This window comes from Borostomias antarcticus (assembly GCF_949987555.1).
Source record: "Borostomias antarcticus genome assembly, chromosome: 32".
Taxonomy (NCBI): Eukaryota; Metazoa; Chordata; class Actinopteri; order Stomiiformes; family Stomiidae; genus Borostomias; species Borostomias antarcticus.
In genome coordinates, this window is record NC_140265.1 from 337,654 (window position 1) to 363,762 (window position 26,109).

General features: G+C 46.8%; 1 protein-coding gene across 1 annotated transcript in view; it reads left to right on the top strand.

The window, feature by feature from the left end:
- Positions 1-21,768, top strand: part of nalf1a (NALCN channel auxiliary factor 1a) — a gene marked incomplete at both ends in the record, with an annotated part of 46,606 nt that extends 24,838 nt beyond the window's left edge. Inside the window, 2 exons of the mRNA XM_084460517.1 lie at positions 16,166-16,337; positions 21,470-21,768. Of these exons, the coding sequence (XP_084316643.1) occupies positions 16,166-16,337; positions 21,470-21,768 (471 nt within the window). The remainder of the gene's footprint in view (positions 1-16,165; positions 16,338-21,469) is intronic.
- Positions 21,769-26,109: the final 4,341 nt, after the last annotated feature.

Genomic DNA, 26,109 nt, shown 5'->3' on the forward strand with positions numbered 1-26,109 from the left:
GTTGTTGTTGTTCTTCTTCTTCTTCTTCTACTTCTTCCTCTTCTTCTTCTCCTTCTTCTTCTTCTCCTCCTTCTTCTTCTTCTTCTTCTTCTCCTCCCCCTTCTTCTCCTCCTCCTCCTCCTCCTTGTTCTTCTTCATTCACTTCTTCTCCTCCTTTTTCTTCTTCTCCTCCTTCTACTTCTTCATTTACTTCTTCTCCCCCTCCTCATTCTCTTTCCTCATCTACTTCTTCCTCTTCTTCATTTTATTCTCCTTCTCCTTCCTCTCCATCTTGTTCTTCCCCTTCTCCATTTTCTTCTCCTCCTTCTTGTCCTTCTTCTTCTTCCTCATCTTCTTCTTATTCTTCTTCTGCTTCATCTTCTTCCTCATCTTCTCCTTGTTCTTCTCCTTCTTGTCTTTCTTGTTGTTGTTGTTGTCTTTCTTGTTGTCATTGTCGTTGTCGTTGTCGTTGTCGTTGTCGTTGTCGTTGTCGTTGTCGTAGTCGTAGTCGTCGTCGTAGTCGTCGTCGTCATCGTCCTCCTCCTCCTCCTCCTTCTTCTTCAGGCTGTTGAATCCTCTCTGTCCTGCTACCAGGGTCTGGGTGAGTGAGTTAAACCCAGCCTCTCCTCTCTGTCCTGCTACCAGGGGCAGGGTGAGTGAGTTAAACCCAGCCTCTCCTCTCTGTCCTGCTGCCAGGGGCTGGGTGAGTGAGTTAAACCAGCCTCTCCTCTCTGTCTGCTACCAGGGGCAGGGTGAGTGAGTTAAACCCAGCCTCTCCTCTCTGTCCTGCTACCAGGCGGGTGAGTGAGTTAAACCAGCCTCTCCTCTCTGTCCTGCTACCAGGCTGGTGAGTGAGTTAAACCCAGCCTCTCCTCTCTGTCCTGCTACCAGGCGGGTGAGTGAGTTAAACCCAGCCTCTCCTCTCTGTCCTGCTACCAGGCGGGTGAGTGAGTTAAACCCAGCCTCTCCTCTCTGTCCTGCTGCCAGGGGCTGGGTGAGTGAGTTAAACCCAGCCTCTCCTCTCTGTCCTGCTACCAGGCGGGTGAGTGAGTTAAACCCAGCCTCCCCTCTCTGTCCTGCTACCAGGCGGGTGAGTGAGTTAAACCCAGCCTCTCCTCTCTGTCCTGCTACCAGGCTGGTGAGTGAGTTAAACCAGCCTCTCCTCTCTGTCCTGCTACCAGGTGGGTGAGTGAGTTAAACCCAGCCTCTCCTCTCTGTCCTGCTACCAGGTGCAGGGTGAGTGAGTTAAACCCAGCCTCTCCTCTCTGTCCTGCTACCAGGCGGGTGAGTGAGTTAAACCCAGCCTCTCCTCTCTGTCCTGCTACCAGGTGCAGGGTGAGTGAGTTAAACCCAGCCTCTCCTCTCTGTCCTGCTACCAGGCGGGTGAGTGAGTTAAACCAGCCTCTCCTCTCTGTCCTGCTACCAGGGGCAGGGTGAGTGAGTTAAACCCAGCCTCTCTTCTCTGTCCTGCTGCCAGGGGCAGGGTGAGTGAGTTAAACCCAGCCTCTCTTCTCTGTCCTGCTGCCAGGGGCAGGGTGAGTGAGTTAAACCCAGCCTCTCTTCTCTGTCCTGCTGCCAGGGGCAGGGTGAGTGAGTTAAACCAGCCTCTCCTCTCTGTCCTGCTACCAGGCGGGTGAGTGAGTTAAACCCAGCCTCTCCTCTCTGTCCTGCTACCAGGGGCTGGGTGAGTGACAGGCGAGGCGAGGCTGGGGGAAGCCTCCTGAATGAGGGAGTAAATCAAACAGAATGAGGAGGGATTCCTCTGTGTGCAGCACCGCCAACGCACCGCACAACTCAGGTGGAGGGTGTGTGTGTGTGTGTGTGTGTGTGTGTGTGTGTGTGTGTGTGTGCCACTCAGAGAGACCCGGCGTCTTTGATGTGGAGCTCATCTGTGGAGAATGACAAAGCCCAGGGAGGTGTTGGGATAAAGAGCTCTCTCTCCCTCTCTCTTTTCTCTCTCCCTCTCTCTCTCCCTCTCTCTATCCCTCTCTTCCTCTCTCTCTCTCTCTTTCTCTATCTCTTACTCTGTTTCTCTGTCTAGCTCTCTCTCTATCTCTCTGTCTATATCGCTGTCTATCTCAATTCATTTTAAATTCAGTTAAATTCAAAGGGCTTTATTGGCATGGGGAAAATATGTTTACATTGCTGAAGTAAACATCACAAAAAGTCATAAAAAAGTTAAAATATAAATGTAAACACAAATAGGTGAATTGAGTGAATAAGTAAGGGTAATGTATTTAAATGGTAACTTTTATGTTGGTATGTAGTGTGTATATGTCCAGTGATCAGGGCGGTGGGCAGGGATACAGATTGACGGTCTTCATGGTGGTCGTTAGGTCATTGGACGTCCTCTTCCTGTCACAACTGCTCACAAATCTCGCTGCTGTTTTTGCTCATTGCTGTATTTCCCCTAGATGCATTTTTTCTCATTAGTCATGTTTTCTAAATCTTTTGGGGTGTTTGTAATCTGTGAGAGGTTCTGTGTGTATCTCTGGTGTCCTGGTATAGTTGGCAGGTACTTTAGTTAAAAAGTAAACTTGCTTTCCACCTCTTTTTGTGTGCAGTGGACAGGCACAGTGCTCAGGTATTCTATCACTCTCTCTCTGCCTTTCTCTCAGTCTATCTCTCTCTGCCTATCTCTCTCAGTCCCTCTCTGTCTATCTCTCTCAGTCTATCTCTCTCAGTCTCTCTCTGTCTATCTCTCTGTCTATCTCTCTCAGTCTATCTCTCTCAGTCTCTCTCTGTCTATCTCTCTCAGTCTATCTCTCTCAGTCTCTCTCTCTGTCTCTCTCTCTCAATCTCTCTCTCAGTCTCTCTCTCTCAGTCTATCTCTCTCAGTCTATCTCTCTCTGCCTATCTCTCAGTCTATCTCTCTCTCAGTCTCTCTCTCTGTCTATCTCTCAGTCTATCTCTCTCTCAGTCTCTCTCTCTGTCTATCTCTCTCTGTCTCTCTCTCTGTCTCTCTCTCTCAATCTCTCTCTGTCTCTCTCTCTCAATCTCTCTCTGTCTATCTCTCTCAGTCTCTCTCTGTCTCTCTCAGTCTCTCTCTCAGTCTCTCTCTCTGTCTATCTCTCTGTCTATCTCTCAGTCTATCGCTCTCACTTTCCCTCTCTCTCTCTCTGCCTATCTCTCTGTCTATCTGTCTCAGTCTATCTCTCTCACTTTCCCTCTCCCTCTCTCCCTCTCTATCTCTCTATCTCTCTCTCTCTATCTCTCTCTCTCGGTCAATTCAATTCAAAGGTCTTTATTGGCATGGGAAACATATGTTTACATTGCCAAAGCAAACGTCACAAAATGTAAAAATATAAATATACGTTAATACATTTACTAATGTATTTACATGGTAACTTTTCAGTGTGTATGTTAGTGTGTATATACAGTGTACAGTGAGCAGTGTGGTGTGCAGGGATACAGATTGACAGTCTTTACGTTGGTTGTGTTCCATCTCTCTCTGTCTATCTCTCTCTCTGTCTATCTTTCTCTGTCACACACACACACACACACATGCTCAAGCACAGACAGGCACAACACACACACACACACACACACACACTCTCACACACACCCAGACTCAAGCACAGACAGGCACAACACACACGGTCTTTCACACACACACACACACACACACACACACACACACACACACACACACACACACACACACACACACACACACACACACACACACATGCTCAAGCACAGACAGGCACAACACACACACACACACACACACACCCAGATACACACACGTGCTCAAGCAGACAGGCACAACACACACACACACACACACACACACACAGGAGACAGGTGTGTCAGCATGGGTCAAGACAGCAGAGAGGGGATCCTCACCTGCTGAATCTAGGCCAGAGAAACAGGGGTCCAGTTACCTTGGCAACCGCCAGCGGCACATCCTCAGCTGAGCGCCGGAGCAACATGTCCAACATCCCTGTCCACCATCTCTCTCTAAAAGAGATTCCTCTTCCTGTCCAACATCCCTAAAAGAGATTCCTCTCCCTGTCCAACATCTCTCCCTAAAAGAGATTCCTCTCCCTGTCCAACATCTCTCCCTAAAAGAGATTCCTCTCCCTGTCCACCATCTCGCCCTAAAAGAGATTCCTCTCCCTGTCCAACATCTCTCCCTAAAAGAGATTCCTCTCCCTGTCCAACATCTCGCCCTAAAAGAGATTCCTCTCCCTGTCCAACATCTCTCTCTAAAAGAGATTCCTCTCCCTGTCCAACATCTCACCCTAAAAGAGATTCCTCTCCCTGTCCACCATCTCTCTCTAAAAGAGATTCCTCTCCCTGTCCAACATCTCTCCCTAAAAGAGATTCCTCTCCCTGTCCACCATCTCTCCCTAAAAGAGATTCCTCTCCCTGTCCAACATCTCTCCCTAAAAGAGATTCCTCTCCCTGTCCAACATCTCTCCCTAAAAGAGATTCCTCTCCCTGTCCAACATCTCACCCTAAAAGAGATTCCTCTCCCTGTCCAACATCTCTCCCTTAAAGAGATTCCTCTCCCTGTCCAACATCTCTCTCTAAAAGAGATTCCTCTCCCTGTCCAACATCTCACCCTAAAAGAGATTCCTCTCCCTGTCCAACATCTCTCTCTAAAAGAGATTCCTCTCCCTGTCCAACATCTCTCTCTAAAAGAGATTCCTCTCCCTGTCCAACATCTCTCTCTAAAAGAGATTCCTCTCCCTGTCCAACATCTCTCCCTAAAAGAGATTCCTCTCCCTGTCCAACATCCCTAAAAGAGATTCCTCTCCCTGTCCAACATCTCGCCCTAAAAGAGATTCCTCTCCCTGTCCAACATCTCTCCCTAAAAGAGATTCCTCTCCCTGTTCAACATCTCTCTCTAAAAGAGATCCCTCTCCCTGTCCAACATCTCTCCCTAAAAGAGATTCCTCTCCCTGTCCATCATCTCTCCCTAAAAGAGATTCCTCTCCCTGTCCACCATCTCACCCTAAAAGAGATTCCTCTCCCTGTCCAACATCTCTCCCTAAAAGAGATTCCTCTCCCTGTCCAACATCTCTCCCTAAAAGAGATTCCTCTCCCTGTCCAACATCTCTCCCTAAAAGAGATTCCTCTCCCTGTCCAACATCTCTCCCTAAAAGAGATTCCTCTCCCTGTCCAACATCTCTCTCTAAAAGAGATTCCTCTCCCTGTCCAACATCTCTCTCTAAAAGAGATTCCTCTCCCTGTCCAACATCTCTCCCTAAAAGAGATTCCTCTCCCTGTCCAACATCTCTCCCTAAAAGAGATTCCTCTCCCTGTCCAACATCTCGCTCTAAAAGAGATTCCTCTCCCTGTCCAACATCTCGCTCTAAAAGAGATTCCTCTCCCTGTCCAACATCTCTCCCTAAAAGAGATTCCTCTCCCTGTCCAACATCTCGCCCTAAAAGAGATTCCTCTCCCTGTCCACCATCTCTCTCTAAAATAGATTCCTCTCCCTGTCCAACATCTCTCCCTAAAAGAGATTCCTCTCCCTGTCCAACATCTCTCCCTAAAAGAGATTCCTCTCCCTGTCCAACATCTCTCTCTAAAAGAGATTCCTCTCCCTGTCCAACATCTCTCCCTAAAAGAGATTCCTCTCCCTGTCCACCATCTCTCCCTAAAAGAGATTCCTCTCCCTGTCCAACATCTCTCCATAAAGAGATTCCTCTCCCTGTCCAACATCTCTCCCTAAAAGAGATTCCTCTCCCTGTCCACCATCTCTCCCTAAAAGAGATTCCTCTCCCTGTCCAACATCTCTCCATAAAGAGATTCCTCTCCCTGTCCAACATCTCTCCCTAAAAGAGATTCCTCTCCCTGTCCACCATCTCTCCCTAAAAGAGATTCCTCTCCCTGTCCAACATCTCTCCCTAAAAGAGATTCCTCTCCCTGTCCACCATCTCTCCCTAAAAGAGATTCCTCTCCCTGTCCAACATCTCTCTCTAAAAGAGATTCCTCTCCCTGTCCAACATCTCACCCTAAAAGAGATTCCTCTCCCTGTCCAACATCTCTCTCTAAAAGAGATTCCTCTCCCTGTCCACCATCTCTCCCTAAAAGAGATTCCTCTCCCTGTCCAACATCTCTCTCTAAAAGAGATTCCTCTCCCTGTCCAACATCTCTCCCTAAAAGAGATTCCTCTCCCTGTCCAACATCTCTCTCTAAAAGAGATTCCTCTCCCTGTCCAACATCTCACCCTAAAAGAGATTCCTCTCCCTGTCCAACATCTCTCCCTAAAAGAGATTCCTCTCCCTGTCCAACATCTCTCCCTAAAAGAGATTCCTCTCCCTGTCCAACATCTCTCCCTAAAAGAGATTCCTCTCCCTGTCCAACATCTCTCCCTAAAAGAGATTCCTCTCCCTGTCCAACATCTCTCTCTAAAAGAGATTCCTCTCCCTGTCCAACATCTCTCCCTAAAAGAGATTCCTCTCCCTGTCCAACATCTCTCCCTAAAAGAGATTCCTCTCCCTGTCCAACATCTCTCCCTAAAAGAGATTCCTCTCCCTGTCCACCATCTCTCTCTAAAAGAGATTCCTCTCCCTGTCCAACATCTCTCTCTAAAAGAGATTCCTCTCCCTGTCCAACATCTCTCCCTAAAAGAGATTCCTCTCCCTGTCCAACATCTCTCCCTAAAAGAGATTCCTCTCCCTGTCCACCATCTCGCCCTAAAAGAGATCACTCTCCCTGTCCAACATCTCTCCCTAAAAGAGATTCCTCTCCCTGTCCAACATCTCTCCCTAAAAGAGATTCCTCTCCCTGTCCAACATCTCGCCCTAAAAGAGATTCCTCTCCCTGTCCACCATCTCTCCCTAAAAGAGATTCCTCTCCCTGTCCACCATCTCTCCCTAAAAGAGATTCCTCTCCCTGTCCAACATCTCTCCCTAAAAGAGATTCCTCTCCCTGTCCAACATCTCTCCCTAAAAGAGATTCCTCTCCCTGTCCAACTTCTCTCTCTAAAAGAGATTCCTCTCCCTGTCCAACATCTCTCCCTAAAAGAGATTCCTCTCCCTGTCCAACATCTCGCCCTAAAAGAGACGCCACAATCTGGAGGCTCTCTTATCAACTCATGAATATCTCTGTATCCTTGTTTGTGATTGGCTGGCCAGCTGCTCAGCTAGCATAGCGTTTGTCTGGTTATCACCCCCCCCTTACTTACTCACGACAATGATAGCCTGCATCTCTCTGTTGGCACCACAAGAGGCAGTAGTCCCAGCACACCAAAACACACCAACAGGCAATTTCTTATTGTCGTGCGATTTGTTGACGGGGGGGGGGGGGGGGGGGGTCAGGCCATTCACTGCGCGCCAGGCCAGTTAGCGCGCCAGGCCACCGGGAAAACTCCCGGTGCTCCCGATGGCCAGTCCGCCCCTGCTTTCACTCCAACCTTTATCCCTGGCCTTATAGGTCAGATCCTGTCCCAACCCTTATTCTAACCCCATGAATGTTATGGAAGCTGCTGCTAGTTGTTGTGAGCTCATGAGCTAACTGGCTATCCTGCTCTTATTGTGCTGGATTAGCATTGGAAGCATTGGAACTGATGTGTCCAGGCAATTAAGACCTATCTTAATTTATCAGACATAATTGCATGTCATTTAAATTCACAGCTATTTCAGTAGCATGACTAGCTTCCGTCCTACCAGTCCTAAACAGAAACAAGCCAGCCACGCACATAAGCCAGGCTGGACCTGGCCTGGTTTCAACTGAAAAACAGTGTTTGTACACACGGGTATGACCTCCAGCCTTGTCTGAATAACCACTGATCTGTGTATGATGAATATGAATAACCACTGATCTGTGTTTGATGAATATGAATGATTTGTGTATGATGATATGAATGCTGAAGTGGCAGGCTTGACAGTTGAAGAGGAGTGATAGGACAGGAACGATGACAGGGATCAGGGTCAATATGCTGTGTTTTGATAGAACATATCACCCACCCACCTATTCTATCTATCTATCTATCTATCTATCTATCTATCTATCTATCTATCTATCTATCTATCTATCTATCTATCTATCTATCTATCTATCTATCTGTCCGTCCGTCCGTCCGTCCGTCCGTCCGTCCGTCCGTCCGTCCGTCCGTCCGTCCGTCCGTCCGTCCGTCCGTCCGTCCGTCCGTCCGTCCGTCCGTCCGTCCGTCCGTCCGTCCGTCCGTCCGTCCGTCCGTCCGTCCGTCCGTCCGTCCGTCCGTCCATCTTTGATGGCATGGCCCCTTTTAGAGAGTTGAAATAGATATAGTGTATTGTTTAAAAAGCAACACTTAGAACACCTGAGATGGGTTACATTTTGCAAATAAATTAGCCAAGGCTCTGTAAACTGAACGGTTCCATGCCAACCAACTTGACATTGTACATTGTCACATTGACATTGTCACTCATGTCAATGTGACAATGTCACTTTATTCCTGCAGTAAGCTAGAATGCTAATGATAGGCTATTTGTATTGTAGCTACTGTAGCTGGTAGCATTGTAAGCCGGACCTTGGTACTGTATCATTGATCGTGGGTTGACCGTAGCACTGGACAGGACCGTATCCTGCCGCGCGGAACTACTTTTTACCGGACAGCGCCAGCCGAGAACCCCTAATCCAAACAATTTCACAGGCGACACTAAACGTTCTAGTGTCCTGCGAAATACACTATATATATAAGATATATAAGATGTCAACTCCATACATTCGATTGTTGTCGAGATAGCGGTGGACATCGTACGTACGCTGACAGACACCAAAGTAAAGCTACAACTGTCAGCGTGCAACACTGTTCCTCCCCGTGTGAGGTGGGCTGTCTCCATGTGTCCACAGACGGAGGAGAGGAGAGAGAGAGGGCAGCAGCAGACGGAGGAGGGGAGAGAGAGAGGGCAGCAGACGGAGGAGAGGAGAGAGAGAGAGAGGACAGCAGACGGAGGAGAGGAGAGAGAGAGGGCAGCAGACGGAGGAGAGGAGAGAGAGAGGGCAGCAGCAGACGGAGGAGAGGAGAGAGAGAGGGCAAGACGGAGGAGAGGAGAGAGAGAGGGCAGCAGCAGACGGAGGAGAGGAGAGAGAGAGGACAGACGGAGGAGAGTAGAGAGAGAGGGGAGGAGCAGACGGAGGAGAGGAGAGAGAGAGGGCAGCAGCAGACGGAGGAGAGGAGAGAGAGAGGACAGCAGCAGACGGAGGAGAGGAGAGAGAGAGGGCAAGACGGAGGAGAGGAGAGAGAGAGGGCAGCAGACGGAGGAGAGGAGAGAGAGAGGGCAGCAGCAGATGGAGGAGAGGAGAGAGAGAGGAGAGAGAGAGGACAGCAGCAGACGGAGGAGAGGAGAGAGAGAGGGGAGCAGACGGAGGAGAGGAGAGAGAGAGGGCAGCAGACGGAGGAGAGGAGAGAGAGAGGGCAGCAGACGGAGGAGAGGAGAGAGAGAGGGCAGCAGCAGACGGAGGAGAGGAGAGAGAGAGGGCAGCAGCAGACGGAGGAGAGGAGAGAGAGAGGGCAGCAGCAGACGGAGGAGAGGAGAGAGAGAGGGCAAGACGGAGGAGAGGACAGAGAGAGGGCAGCAGCAGACGGAGGAGAGGAGAGAGAGAGGGCAGCAGCAGACGGAGGAGAGGAGAGAGAGAGGGCAGCAGCAGACGGAGGAGAGGAGAGAGAGAGGGCAGCAGCAGAGCATGGAAACACCTCTCTGGGGAAACACAGCGTCCGTGAGGTGGATGAACGCGTGTTCAGAGACAGAGCAGAGAGGGAATGAGAGAAAGGGAGGGATAGAGAGAGAGATAGATAGAGAGGTAGCGATAGAGAGAGAGAGAGAGGGTGGGAGAGAGAGAGAGAGAGAGGGTGGGAGAGAGAGAGAGTGAGGAGAAAGTCATTGGTTCTGCTTTTCAATCTAAATGCAAATGTGTGGAAGACCCCCCCCCAAAAACAAACAAAAAAACAAACAAACAAATAACTAACTAACTGGTGTTCTTTAAAAAACCACTTGTGTCTAGTCTGTGTATTTGTATGTGTGTACGCACACAGCTTAGAAGGAATTCTCGTGGGGCACAACGTGACTATTCCTAGTGTTATAACAGTTGCTGTTTGTTTGGGGTTTAAACTCAGGACACATGGACACTATGCACAGGGCATTATAGGGCTGGGTATCGGCTAGGACCTCACGATAGGATGTATCACGATACACGGCTCGCAATACGACTGCATCACAATACACTGCGATACAACACATATTGTGATACACTGCAATACTACTGAAATGTGAAAAATTGAGCTGAACATATTCTCCATTCCTTAGGTAATCCTAAGGGTGGAGGACATTTCAGGACATCTTAAATGTGTTTAAAGCAATGTACTGATTAAATACTCTCCTTCATCTCTATCCATTCTGTCTTGTTCTGTATTTTCCTTGTGCTTAATTACCTCCTCCCAGCGACAGCGCAGGGCGAGAGGTAATGTTTTCAGTGACGTGGTGGTTGGTTGGTTTCTTAGCAGGATTATAAAACTACCAGACTGATTTCCATGAAAGCCGGTGGAGGGGTGAAGCATGGACCAACAGATCCGAATCACTGGGTGGATCCATTAATTAAAACAAAACTCAACGAAAGTCAAACCTTAGAAGGAAGCCAGCTCCCCGTCTATGGGGGCTAGAGACACAGGGCTTGGACTGGGGGGTACAGGGGATGAGCACTGAACCCCCCCCTGACAAATGTGCACATGCACAGAGCCACGAGATGTATTCATAGGCGGAGGTCTATGCTCTCCGAGCACCATTATTATTATTATTATTATTATTATTATTATCATTTATTAATGTATCACCCTAGCATTTAGACCCTCCCACACCCAGAATCCCCTCAACCACCACCACCCGCCCAGCTCTGAGCCTCATCTAAGACCCGCTACTACAACCACTACTGCTGCTGCTACTACAGACGCTAAGTTATAGTACAGAAGCTAGGTTTAGCAAAATAAGGTTAGACTCAGGCGCGCAGATTGGCTGGGGCAAGGGGGGGCACTGCCCCCCCTGGTGGCCAGATGAGCAAACTGTCTGCAACTTGTCCAAAACAGTATTCTAGAGACTGGGGTCGCAACCGGATCAGAGAAATGCACTGAACAGCCTGGCTCCTGCTTGCGTGAGAATTGATCGCTTTGCGGTGCTTATTCCTCATCCAGTGATGGATGGGAGGATGGAAAACGTTCAACTGAATGTTCTGTTCTGATAATTGTAGCTATAGCAACATAAGAGTGGCAGCTTTGACAGTAACCCAAACATGAGCTAATCCCATAGCTGTAGGCCTATATTTCTAGCCATGAGCGAACTGTTGGATAGGCCTACTGCATATTTGCTGTGCAACGTATCCATTGTCCAGTTGTCAAATCGATTATGCACACAGTATTATTCTTTTGGTGATTATTCTAACATGAGGTGTTAGAAGCCTCGTAGAGACAGGAACATATTTATATAACCTTGTCCTGTTTCCCTGACTGGCTGTGTTCCTTTAGTATCGGAGCTCGGGATTCGCCGTCCGGGACGACATCAACATTGTCCACTGATAGACGTTGGACGGTCCTGTGTGTACGACTGATTTAATGAGACACAAATAACACAGAAGTGCTGATAAACAGTCTTACTACAGCTTTCCCTTGTTGTTGATGCACAGGGTATCCATCTTGATTGATGTCAGCAGCTGATGTTGATGAAGTCAGAATAGATTTTTTTCCCCAAGTTCTGTAAAATGGTTGGAAATTCCAGTGGCGTGTTGATGACGACTTTGACGTCGATCCCGGGAATCCCGACGTTCCCCATACAAAAGGAACGCAGCATAAGTGTTCTGTTTAAAAGGTGAGCGGGACGAAATTAGACGATCTGGAGGGTGAATGTGTGTGTGTGAGAGAATGTGTGTGTGTGTATGAGAATGTGTGTGTGTGTGTGTGTGAGAATGTGTGTGTGTGTGTGTGTCTATTCACTTTGCATGCAAACATGTTTACCACTGCTCGCTGGGCCCTGCTGTCTCCTCCCTCGGTGTAATCTGCTGCTCCAGGCTCTTATCTGGCCGTGGGCTCCTGAGTCCGGCCTGCTGTCCACCTGCGCTGCACAACACAGAGCTGAGGCGTCACTATCGCACACCCACTGTGGGGAAGTAACAGACATCTGTATTTACACAGGACCTCAGTGAGGGTATACGTGCGCATGTCCCGCTGTCCATGGTGCTGAACGTGTATAAACACTAGGACCTGATGTGACCTGTCCATGGTGCTGAACGTGTATAAACACTAGGACCTGATGTGACCTGTCCATGGTGCTGAACGTGTATAAACACTAGGACCTGATGTGACCTGTCCATGGTGCTGAACGTGTATAAACACTAGGACCTGATGTGACCTGTCCATGGTGCTGAACGTGTATAAACACTAGGACCTGATGTGACCTGTCCATGGTGCTGAACATGTATAAACACTAGGACCTGATGTGACCTGTCCATGGTGCTGAACGTGTGTAAACACTAGGACCCTGATGTCCCGCTGTCCATGGTGCTGAACGTGTATAAACACTAGGACCTGATGTGACCTGTCCATGGTGCTGAACGTGTATAAACACTAGGGCCTGGTGTGACCTGTCCATGGTGCTGAAACTGTAGTATAAACACTAGGACCTGATGTGACCTGTCCATGGTGCTGAACGTGTATAAACACTAGGACCTGATGTGACCTGTCCATGGTGCTGAACATGTATAAACACTAGGACCTGATGTGACCTGTCCATGGTGCTGAACGTGTATAAACACTAGGACCTGATGTGACCTGTCCATGGTGCTGAACATGTAGTATAAACACTAGGACCTGGTGTGACCTGTCCATGGTGCTGAACGTGTATAAACACTAGGACCTGATGTGACCTGTCCATGGTGCTGAACGTGTGTAGTATAAACACTAGGACCTGATGTGACCTGTCCATGGTGCTGAACCTGTATAAACACTAGGACCTGGTGTGACCTGTCCATGGTGCTGAACGTGTATAAACACTAGGACCTGATGTGACCTGTCCATGGTGCTGAACGTGTATAAACACTAGGACCTGATGTGACCTGTCCATGGTGCTGAAACTGTAGGATTTCGTCAATGGACGCAGAGCATTCATGTGCAGGTGTTAGTTTGAGCCCATCCGTGTGTGAGAGCATGGTGTGTAAAAATGGCAATTTAATCTCTGACCTTGGCTGGGGACCAATGATACAGTGGCCTTCTGATGGTTGTCATCACACACATACAAACACACACACACACACACACACACACACACACACACACACACACACACTCACATTCCAGCGTCCAGGAGGTTGGACCAACCACGACCCCCTGACCTGTAGTTCACTGTACCAAGCCTTTACAGGAGCCCCGATACTCTGTGCTATTCACTCACTGAGTGGCGTTGTGTAATGGGTGTTTGATCACATACGTACAGCATCATGATAAGTAGGTTGAAGATATTGACCCATCTGACAGACAAACCGTATTCTGGAGCTCCATCGCTTTAAGCAAGGAAATGGTCAGGAAATGAATAGTGGACTGGTTTGGCAGAGCATCAGAAAACCTCTTGAGCCTGCATAATGATCACAGAGTGAGAGACAGTGCCCTCTAGTGGCGGTGGATGATATGAGCCCGGATGCAGATTCAATACAACTGTTCCTCCATGTCCTTGTGCAATATCAGTCATATCTTCATTGAATATTGAAGCGTGATCAAACCACATTGTACTGTAGCTGTGTTCACTCTTTCTGGAGGTTAATAGTGCCTGTAAGGCTAAACTGGATTGGTCTAAGCTCACAGATGAGGATGTGATGTTATACTACGGGAGAACTGATGTCCTTCTAAGTAATGTATATCTACCCAGAGATGCAATTATGTGTCCTGATGTGAATTGTAACAAAAGCTCTCACTGTAAGGACATCTGTCACATGTATAATTGTATTGTGGGAGCTGTGTATGAAGCTAGTAAGCCATGCTTTACTCACTCTGATAAAAGACACAGCATTAAGCCAGGGTGGAATAAACATGTGGCTGCTCATCATGCTGAAGCTAAGAATGCCTTTAAGGAGTGGGTCCTGGCCTGTAGGCCCAGAGAGGGGCCTGTCCTGGATCACAAAAAGCGTACTAACGCTCAATATAAATATGCAGTTCGTTATATCAGCAAACACGAACAAGTAATGAGAGCGGACTCTATGGCTGAAAAGCTCCTTGGTAACGATGCTACTGGCTTCTGGAAGGAGGTGAGAGCTCTGAACAGAGGCAGTACATCGTTACCATGTACCATAGAAGGAGTCTCGGGAGCCGACAACATAGCTGATTTGTGGAGACAACATTATTCTGAGCTATTCAATTGTGTTAAAAGTGACCCCTACAAAGTGGGCAACATTGCCAACAGTGACACAGTGGGAACAACAGCCAATGAGGTCTATCAAGCAATTACACAGCTGGCTGATAACAAAGCTAGTGGCTTAGATCAGATCACTGCAGAGCACCTCAAACTTGCAAGTCCGAGGGTTGCTGCCCTTCTCGCAATCTGTTTTACTGGCCTTATGAATCATGGTCTGCTGCCCGACTACATGCTGTCCGTGAGTCTGATGCCTGTCATCAAGGACAAAGCGGGCAAGGTGGGGAGCTTGGATAATTACAGACCGACTGCTGTAGCTAGTGTGTTATCAAAAGTCCTGGAAATAATTTTATTAGACAGATTATGCTTTTATTTAGGTACCACAGACAACCAGTTTGGCTTCAAGGCTACGCATGGTACTGATTTATGTATTTATGCCCTGAAGGAAAGAGTTGAAATATATAGAAGACAGAATTCCTCTGTGTTAATTGGTTTTATTGATGCGTCTAAAGCCTTTGATCGAGTCAACCATCATAAGCTGTTCCTAAAACTGAGTCAAAGAGGAGTGCATAACGGTATAATTAGGGTCCTGGCATATTGGTATGCCAACCAGAGCATGCAGGTCAAATGGGGTAATGCAGTCTCTGGATCATTTGGGGTTGGTAATGGGGTTCGCCAGGGGGGGCTACTCTCACCGGCCCTCTTTGATGACATGAACGATTTATCTGACCAGCTAAGAGGCTGTAAAACAGGATGTATGATTGGTAAACAGGATGTATGATTGGTAAACAGGATGTATGATTGGTAAACAGGATGTATGATTGGTAAACAGGATGTATGATTGGTAAACAGGATGTATGATTGGTAAACTAGATGTATGATTGGTAAACAGGATGTATGATTGGTAAACAGGATGTATGATTGGTAAACAGGATGTATGACTGGTAAACAGGATGTATGATTGGTAAACAGGATGTATGATTAGTAAACAGGATGTATGATTGGTAAACAGGATGTTTGATTGATAACAGCCTGATAAACCATCTTATGTATGCCGATGATCTGGCTATCTTCTCTCCTAGCAGTGCTGGGTTTCAACAGATGTTGAATATATGCTCTGAGTATGGTGTCCGATTTGATGTGAAATACAATGCTAAAAAGAGCGCTGTCATGATTTGTAAAACAAAAGGGGACAAAGATCTAATCTTCCCATCATTTCACCCATCAGGGGAAGTTCTATCTGTCTGCTGTAAAGCTAAGTATCTGGGACATGTCATCACAGATCAAATGTCTGATGATGATGACTTGTATAGACAGCGCCGCATGTTATATGCACAAGCTAACATGTTGGTTAGGAAATTCCACTGGTGCTCAGACAATGTCAAGATAAGCCTGTTTAGAGCGTACTGTACTCCTCTCTACACTGCTCCCTTGTGGATAAAGTTTAAAAAGGCTAGCATCCATAAGCTTAAGGTTGCCTATAATGACTGCATGTGCATATTGCTTAAAAAGCCAAGGTGGTACAGTGCAAGTGAACTGTTTTGTAGTGCAGGTGTCAATACGTTTCATGCCCTGTTGAGGAATCTGATGTACAAATGTATATGCCGACTGAATGGTTCTCAGAATCCCATTATTGTGCTGCTGTCAAATCCTGGTTTCAGTTCTGAGAGATACCAGTCACCTATGTGAGATACCAGTCACCTATGTGAGATACCAGTCACCTATGTGAGATACCAGTCACCTATGTGGAAACACTGGTATTGTTGCCTTTTTATAATTTTTGTTGTATGTGTTTTGTAATGGACAATGAGTCTGCATAATAAAAGTTGATTGATTGATTTCTCTCTCTCCCTCTCTCTCAGCTGGCCTATAAGCCCTGGCTGTGTGCGCAGTATTTCCCGACCACCCAGAGGCATTGTGGGAGGAAGGTGCCGTGTCGCCAGTACTGTCTGGAGGTGCAGCAGAGGTGTCCCTTCATCCTGCCCGACAACGACGACCTCATCCACGGAGGAAGCCCCAGCTTCATCTGCACAGGTGTTCTGCTCTGTCCCGTTATCATCTCCACACCTCCGCTCTGTTCTCCTCTCCTCTCTCTGTGTCTCTCCTCTCCTCTCTCTGTGTCTCTCCTCTCCTCTCTCTGTCTCTCCTCTCCTCTCTCTGTGTCTCTCCTCTCTCTCTGTCTCTCCTCTCCTCTCTCTGTGTCTCTCCTCTCCTCTCTCTGTCTCTCCTCTCCTCTCTCTCTGTGTCTCTCCTCTTCTCATACTCTCTCCTCTCTCTGTCTCTCCTCTTCTCATACTCTCTCCTCTCTCTCTGTCTCTCCTCTCCTCTCTTCTCATACTCTTTCTAGTGATCTCATTTGATCCTGTCCCAAAGGACACTTCCATACTATACGATAGTCTCTCTAGAAACCTGGTAAATTATCTCCAGTCATTGATAAATCGTCCTTCTGACGCCACCCAGTGGTCGTTGGGGGAGAAGCAGGTTAAAACGGCGTGTCCTTATGTGTTCATCACATCCTGCGGTAGTGATGCAGCGACAGGTCACGGCAGGGGGCGTGGCCCGGGGGGGCGTGGCCCGGGGGGGCGTGGCCCGGGACCACAGGCCCTCTCTGCCTCAGCTGGAGGATTTCAGCAGGTGCTGGAATTAAAAGGTGCTTTGATACTGAAGTATGTTGACTTCAATTGTCTTTTATTATTATGTCCTTATTCAGCTCTGCGTTGTGTTTTGATTTCAATAAAAGACGGCCCCCAATCTCTCTCAGATACCACACAGTCCAGTGTCCCTTCGTTCTGATGTATCCCAAGAATGAGTCTCTCAAACACGGGATTTGAGCGACAATCAAAAGCTGTTTATTACAGGAGGTTTATAGAATATAAAAAGACGATGGCATATAGTCTAATGTCGGCTTGCCTGCCTGTATGGCTGTCTGGCTCCAAATCAATTAATCTGAGCTCAAGCAAAGTTCTTATGGTTCGGGGGCGTCCCCGTCCCCCCCCCCCCCCCTTCCCCGATCAGACTGGTCTGGACCGGTCTGGTCCCTCCTGTGGCTGAGGCCTCGTAGGCGAGATAACCGGCCGACGCCTCGGCGCCCAGGTCTCTATCTAACCACAACAATTGGTGTCTGTCCACAGAATGTACCAACCATGGAACGTCACCCTTATCTCTGATGGGATGTATGTCTAGGGAAGGGAGACACTTTTCTTCTAGAAAACTCCGGCCGACAGCCACACTCAGGGGTCAACATCATACTTAAAAACAGCTGATAGATCAGGTTAAACCAAGACATTTCTCTGAAAATACTAAAGCACTAAAGAGTCGGCTATTAGATGGAGGCTTGTAAGAGCTGTTTTTTGTTGTTGAAGTTTTTTTCTGGTGGCATCAGTGACATTTAGGAGATGACACAAAGCATGTCACCAGAGGCTAGTCTTTTACCATGATGCATTGCGGTTCCACCTCTTCCTTATCGTCCTGTGAGGGAGGTCAAACCAAGGTCATTGTGATCAGACTCTGGCTGGACATCTACAGTAACTAGCCTAGGATCCCTGCTATTGTTTTTTCTATGCAGGTAACACATGACATCATGATTTCATTTCTCATCCATTCACCAGCTATACTATTATAGAGCTACGCTCGGCCGGCCTGTCTGTCCCTCTATCCGAACGTCCTCGGACACTGTCGGCCTGTCTGTCCGTCCGTCCCTCTATCCGAACGTCCTCGGACGCTGTCGGCCTGTCTGTCATCTGTCCGTCCGTCCCTCTATCCGAACGTCCTCGGACACCGTCGGCCTGACTGCATTCATATTCAGCACGCGTCTCTGCAGGGGTCTGGACAGACCGTAACAGGGTTGAATTTTTTATTGATTTAAAGTCGCACTGAAACGGACGTTTGAGATCATCTAACTTCCGTAGTTTGACGTATTTCCGATGCAAACAAGCTATGAGGGTGGGACATGTGTTTAGAGGAATTTGATTGGAACATTGACAAGCGGACGGGTTTTAAGAACTTTAGACAGATTCGATAGAAGGATAGCGTTGATTGACGGGTGGATGTCGTGAGGTTATTGGCCTAAAATCTAAGGTACCTGTTGTCGTCATTGCACGTGACCTACCGCTTTCCAGGAAGTAAGAAATGATATACTTTGATATAAGATTACAACAAAAGTAGAATTTTGTAATTTTTTTGGCACACATCGTTGAATAGGTGAACACTATGACCAATTATGTGAACCAAAATGGGACAGAATGCTTTTTTCATTTCAGTGCGACTTTAAGTTTTGGCTAATTTTAACATAAAATACAAATCCGAGCCGACAGCCAATAGAAATGCTGCTCTGAATAGAACCCCGCCCCCAGCGTTCCAGCTGCCCACTATAGAATTATCCAGCTGCTCATCAGCTGCAAGGAGCTGCAGCTTTGCCCAAAGTTAGTGTGGCTGCCCTGATACAAACACTGAGCTATTACCTCACACCAGTCCTGATACAAACACTGAACTATTACCTCACACCAGCCCTGATACAAACACTGAACTATTACCTCACCCCAGCCCTGATACAAACACTGAACTATTACCTCACACCAGCCCTGATACAAATACTGAACTATTACCTCACACCAGTCCTGATACAAACACTCAACTATTACCTCACCCCAGCCCTGATACAAACACTGAACTATTACCTCACACCAGCCCTGATACAAACACTGAACTATTACCTCACACCAGCCCTGATACAAACACTGAACTATTACCTCACACCAGCCCTGATACAAACACTCAACTATTACCTCACCCCAGCCCTGATACAAACACTGAACTATTACCTCACCAGCCCTGATACAAACACTGAACTATTACCTCACACCAGCCCTGATACAAACACTGAACTATTACCTCACCAGCCCTGATACAAACACTGAACTATTACCTCACCCCAGCCCTGATACAAACACTGAACTATTACCTCACCAGCCCTGATACAAACACTAAACTATTACCTCACACCAGCCCTGATACAAACACTAAACTATTACCTCACACCAGCCCTGATACAAACACTTAACTATTACCTCACCCCAGCCCTGATACAAACACTCAACTATTACCTCACACCAGCCCTGAAACAAACACTGAACTATTACCTCACACCAGCCCTGATACAAACACTGAACTATTACCTCACACCAGCCCTTATACAAACACTGAACTATTACCTCACACCAGCTCTGATACAAACACTCAACTATTACCTCACACCAGCCCTGATACAAACACTCAACTATTACCTCACCCCAGCCCTGATACAAACACTGAACTATTACCTCACCAGCCCTGATACAAACACTGAACTATTACCTCACACCAGCCCTGATACAAACACTGAACTATTACCTCACCAGCCCTGATACAAACACTGAACTATTACCTCACCCCAGCCCTGATACAAACACTGAACTATTACCTCACCAGCCCTGATACAAACACTAAACTATTACCTCACACCAGCCCTGATACAAACACTAAACTATTACCTCACACCAGCCCTGATACAAACACTTAACTATTACCTCACCCCAGCCCTGATACAAACACTCAACTATTACCTCACCCCAGCCCTGATACAAACACTGAGCTATTACCTCACACCAGCCCTGATACAAACACTCAACTATTACCTCACACCAGCCCTGATACAAACACTGAACTATTACCTCACACCAGTCCTGATACAAACACTCAACTATTACCTCACACCAGCCCTGATACAAACACTCAACTATTACCTCACCCCAGCCCTGATAAACACTGAACTATTACCTCACACCAGCCCTGATAAACACTGAACTATTACCTCACACCAGCCCTGATACAAACACTGAACTATTACCTCACACCAGCCCTGATACAAACACTCAACTATTACCTCACACCAGCCCTGATACAAACACTCAACTATTACCTCACACCAGCCCTGATACAAACACTGAACTATTACCTCACACCAGCCCTGATACAAACACTGAGCTATTACCTCACACCAGCCCTGATAAACACTGAACTATTACCTCACACCAGCCCTGATAAACACTGAGCTATTACCTCACACCAGCCCTGATCCAAACACTGAACTATTACCTCACCCCAGCCCTGATAAACACTGAACTATTACCTCACACCAGCCCTGATAAACACTGAACTATTACCTCACACCAGCCCTGATACAAACACTGAACTATTACCTCACACCAGCCCTGATACAAACACTCAACTATTACCTCACACCAGCCCTGATACAAACACTCAACTATTACCTCACACCAGCCCTGATACAAACACTCAACTATTACCTCACACCAGCCCTGATACAAACACTCAACTATTACCTCACACCAGCCCTGATACAAACACTCAACTATTACCTCACACCAGCCCTGATACAAACACTTAACTATTACCTCGCGCCAGCCCTGATTCAAACTCTTAACTATTACCTCACGCTAGCCCCGATACAAACACTCAACTATTACCTCACACCAGCCCTGATACAAACACTCAACTATTACCTCACACCAGCCCTGATACAAACACTTAACTATTACCTCACACCAGCCCTGAAACAAACACAACTATTACCTCACACCAGCCCTGATTCAAACTCTTAACTATTACCTCACGCTAGCCCCGATACAAACACTCAACTATTACCTCACACCAGCCTACTCTAGAATTATTTTGCCATTGCTCACATTAGTGCGTTCTATTTCCCACCCCATCCCTAGCTTGCAAACAATAGCCAAACCAAGCTATCATTCAGGAGGGACTTGTCAAACACAACAGCTGGGGGGAGATGGGCATATACAGTACTGTAATGGACTAAATGGACAATTACAGATTGCTCTAACGGGTATCAAGACTAGCAGATAAGTTAATTGGATGGGCGTAGCTGGAGTGATAGCAGATGTACGGCATTTATCTGGTGTCCATAGTGATCCAACGGGTATCAGAGCTAGTTAGTCATTATCTGATCCACGCTGTCCAGCTGTCCACAACGCTACACTCTCCATACTGCTCCTTGCTTGTGGACATGGGTTCATGGTGGTAGGGATGCTAAGTGGAGCACGTGAGGCCAAGTGTTGTCCTGCTCACCCTCTCTTCTGTGTCCCCGCCAGGACTTCTGGGTGACCAGCAGCCGGACGGCGAGGCCGAGTGCTGTGACGTCCGGTGGGACTCCAAACCCGACAACCGCTCACGCGGGACACTGAAAAGGACTCCGCCCTCCTGCCACCACCAGGGGGCCTCGGTCACCTCCGCCGCCGCCCCCAGACTGTGCAGCGGGCGTCTGAAGCTCTGCCTGCTGGTCCTAGTTCTCCTGCACACCGTCGTCACCATCACGGCGTCCCACAACTCCACGGGGATCAGCATGACAGCCGTGTTCTCGCTGGAGGAGAGCGCCCCCAGTGAGGAGTGACGGGACCACCGGCTCCTCCTGGCGTCGTCCTGGGCCCGAGCTCGCAGAGAGGAACCTCCGTGGTCCGATCGGACCCACTATGGCTACCTTGACTCCAACCAACAACACCCCGGAATGTCCCCGTCTCTCTGCGGCCCAAGCCACATGGGACACAGGAAGTGAGAGGGATTCAGCAGAAGCGGTTTGATTAGAGGCAGAGAGGGCTTGAGGCTGCACCCTTGGGGGCCGCCATCTCATCCTGTCACTCCAGGACCTGTCGCACTCTTTCTGTTCCTCCCTCGCCAGGATGTGTCGCGTCACCTCCTCCCCGCGTCCCTCCCCTCGTTCACACATTTGTGACGTTTTGGAATGTGAGTGGGTTGTCGTAGAGTATAAGGGCCAGAGGATACTAGGAAAAGATGTAGCCGACTTCATGTGTTTCTATACACCCATATCTTTGCCCTGACCAGTTTTCACTGCTTTCAGGTACCAGATGGTTGTTATGTACGATATACTTTTAGACCAGACTTGCTTCATCTCGTCATCGACATGCCTGGATTAGAGATGGAGGAACTGGATGGTGGTAAAGCCAATCTAGAGCAATAGTAGTCGGGATGGACGTGCGGGAGCACTTTCCTCATTGCAAATTAAAACTACGTACTATCTGAATGTGTGATGATTTTGAAGCCAGGTTTTTAGTGGCGTCTTCGGGATGCTAGCTCTCAGTGGTGTCGTCCTTCGTGGGTTAAAGGGTTCCGTGTCGATGGGCGACGCACCTCATTGTGTTTTTTCTATAGCTCGTTAAGCGTTATAAGTGTTGTGTGCGCGAGGGGCCTAGAAGGGCGTAGGTTCAGCGGAGCTCAATTTACCTCAAATCATGACTTGTTTTCGGAGACGCTGCCCACCCCATCACGGTGTTGCACGCCGGCGGCTTCTCTTTCCCGTGTGGAAGGGGTGTAACGCCGGTGGCCCTAGACACAGCACACAGGCGTCTGCTATGGGGAATGTTTTTGCGAGTTGGTATTGACACAATCAAATCGGTCAACCAATCAAACGGCCTCCTTCTGGCCCCGTTGTCACCTGGGTAATGTAGTGCGTGTCGTGAGCAGAGCTAAGGGCCTCAGCGTGAGGGGGAGGAGACTAAAGGGCTGATAACATTACTACAGTATTTCCTTCTGTTCTGTGCTGCTAGCTGGACTCTGACATCACGGCTCATGAAGGGGAAGATGGGAAATAGAGTCTTTTATTCACCCCCCCCCTCCTCCCCCCCCTCCTCATCTAACAGTATATATATCTCCACACTTCCTGGGATTGATCTGGACACACATACAACACACTACACACACAACACTACACAACACTACACAACACTACACAACACAACATACAGTACACAACACTACATACAACACACTACACACACAACACTACACAACACTACACACACAACACTATATACACAACACTACATACAACACACTACACACACAACACTACACAACACTACACAACACTACACAACACTACATACAGTACACAACACTACACAACACTATATACACAACACTACACACACAACACTATATACACAAACTACACAACACTACATACAACACACTACATACACAACACTATATACACAACACTACACACACAACACTATATACTGTACACAACACTACATACACAACACTATATACACAAACTACACAACACTACATACACAACACTACATACACAACACTACACAACACTACACAACACTACACAACACTACATACACAATACTACATACAGTACACAACACTACACAATACTACATACACAACACTACATACACAATACTACACAACACTACACAACACTACACAACACTACATACACAATACTACATACACAACACTACATACACAATACTACATACACAACACTACACAACACTACAGAACACTACACAACACTACATACACAACACTACATACACAATACTACACAACACTACACAACACTACATACACAATACTACACAACACTACACAACACTACACAACACTACATACACAATACTACATACACAACACTACACAACACTACATACACAATACTACATACACAACACTATATACACAACACTACACACACAACACTACATACACAACACTACACAACACTACACACACAACACTACATACAGTACACAACACTACACAACACTACATACACAACACTATATACACAACACTACACAACACTACACACACAACACTACATACAGTACACAACACTACACAACACTACACACACAACACTACATACAGTACACAACACTACACAACACTACATACACAACACTACACACACAACACTACACACACAACACTACATACACAACACTATATACACAACACTACACACACAACACTACACACACAACACTACATACACAACACTATATACACAACACTACACACACAACACTACATACACAACACTACACAACACTACATACACAATACTATATACACAACACTACATACACAACACTACATACACACCACTACACAACACTACACAACACTACATACACAACACTACACAACACTACATACACAACACTACATACAGTACACAACACTACACACACAACACTACATACAGTACACAACACTACACAACACTACACAACACTACATACACAACACTACATACAGTACACAACACTACACAACACTACACACACAACACTACATACACAACACTACACAACACTACACAACACTACATACACAACACTATATACACAACACTACATACAGTACACAACACTACACAACACTACACACACAACACTACACAACACTATATACACAACACTACATACACAACACTATATACACAACACTACACACACAACACTACACAACACTATATACACAACACTACATACACAATACTACATACAGTACACAACACTACACAACACTACATACACAACACTACACACACAACACTACACAACACTACATACACAACACTATATACACAATACTACATACAGTACACAACACTACATACACAACACTATATACACAATACTACATACAGTACACAACACTACACAACACTACATACACAACACTACATACACAATACTACACAACACTACACAACACTACATACACAACACTATATACACAACACTACATACACAATACTACATACACAACACTACACACACAACACTACATACACAACACTACACAACACTACACAACACTACACAACACTACACACACAACACTACACACACAACACTATATACACAACACTACATACACAACACTACACACACAACACTACACACACAACACTATATACACAACACTACACAACACTACATACACAACACTACACAACACTATATACACAACACTACATACACAACACTACATACACAACACTACACACACAACACTACACACACAACACTATATACACAACACTACATACACAACACTACACACACAACACTACACACACAACACTACATACACAACACTACACACACAACACTATATACACAACACTACACAACACTACATACACAACACTACATACACAACACTACATACACAACACTACATACACAACACTACACACACAATACTACACACACAACACTACACACACAACACTATATACACAACACTAAATACACAACACTACACACACAATACTACATACACACTACTACATACACACCAGTACATACACAATACTACATACACACTACTACATACACACCAGTACATACACAATACTACATACACAATACTACATACACAACACTACATACACAATACGACATACACAATACTACATACACAATACTACACACACAACACTACATACACAATACTACATACACAACACTATATACACAACACTACACACACAACACTATATACACAACACTACATACACAACACTATATACACAACACTACACACACAACACTACATACACAATACTACAGTATAGGCAGTATAGAGAGTGGTGAGAGGTCATTGAAGGCAGGTGTATTTGTGAACTTTGCATCTCCCACTCATTCTATTCCCATTTGCCTTGATTCTCTCTCATAGAGATTCAGATCCACAGAGAAGCCTGATGTTATTCTGTCAATCAACCAAACAACTTCACTGTTTAACTGAACACTCATGATCTCACCCCCTCCACCCTCCACCCTCCACACACTCATGATCTCAACCCCTCCACCCTCCACCCTCCACACACTCATGATCTCAACCCCTCCACCCTCCACCCTCCACACACTCATGATCTCAACCCCTCCACCCTCCACAC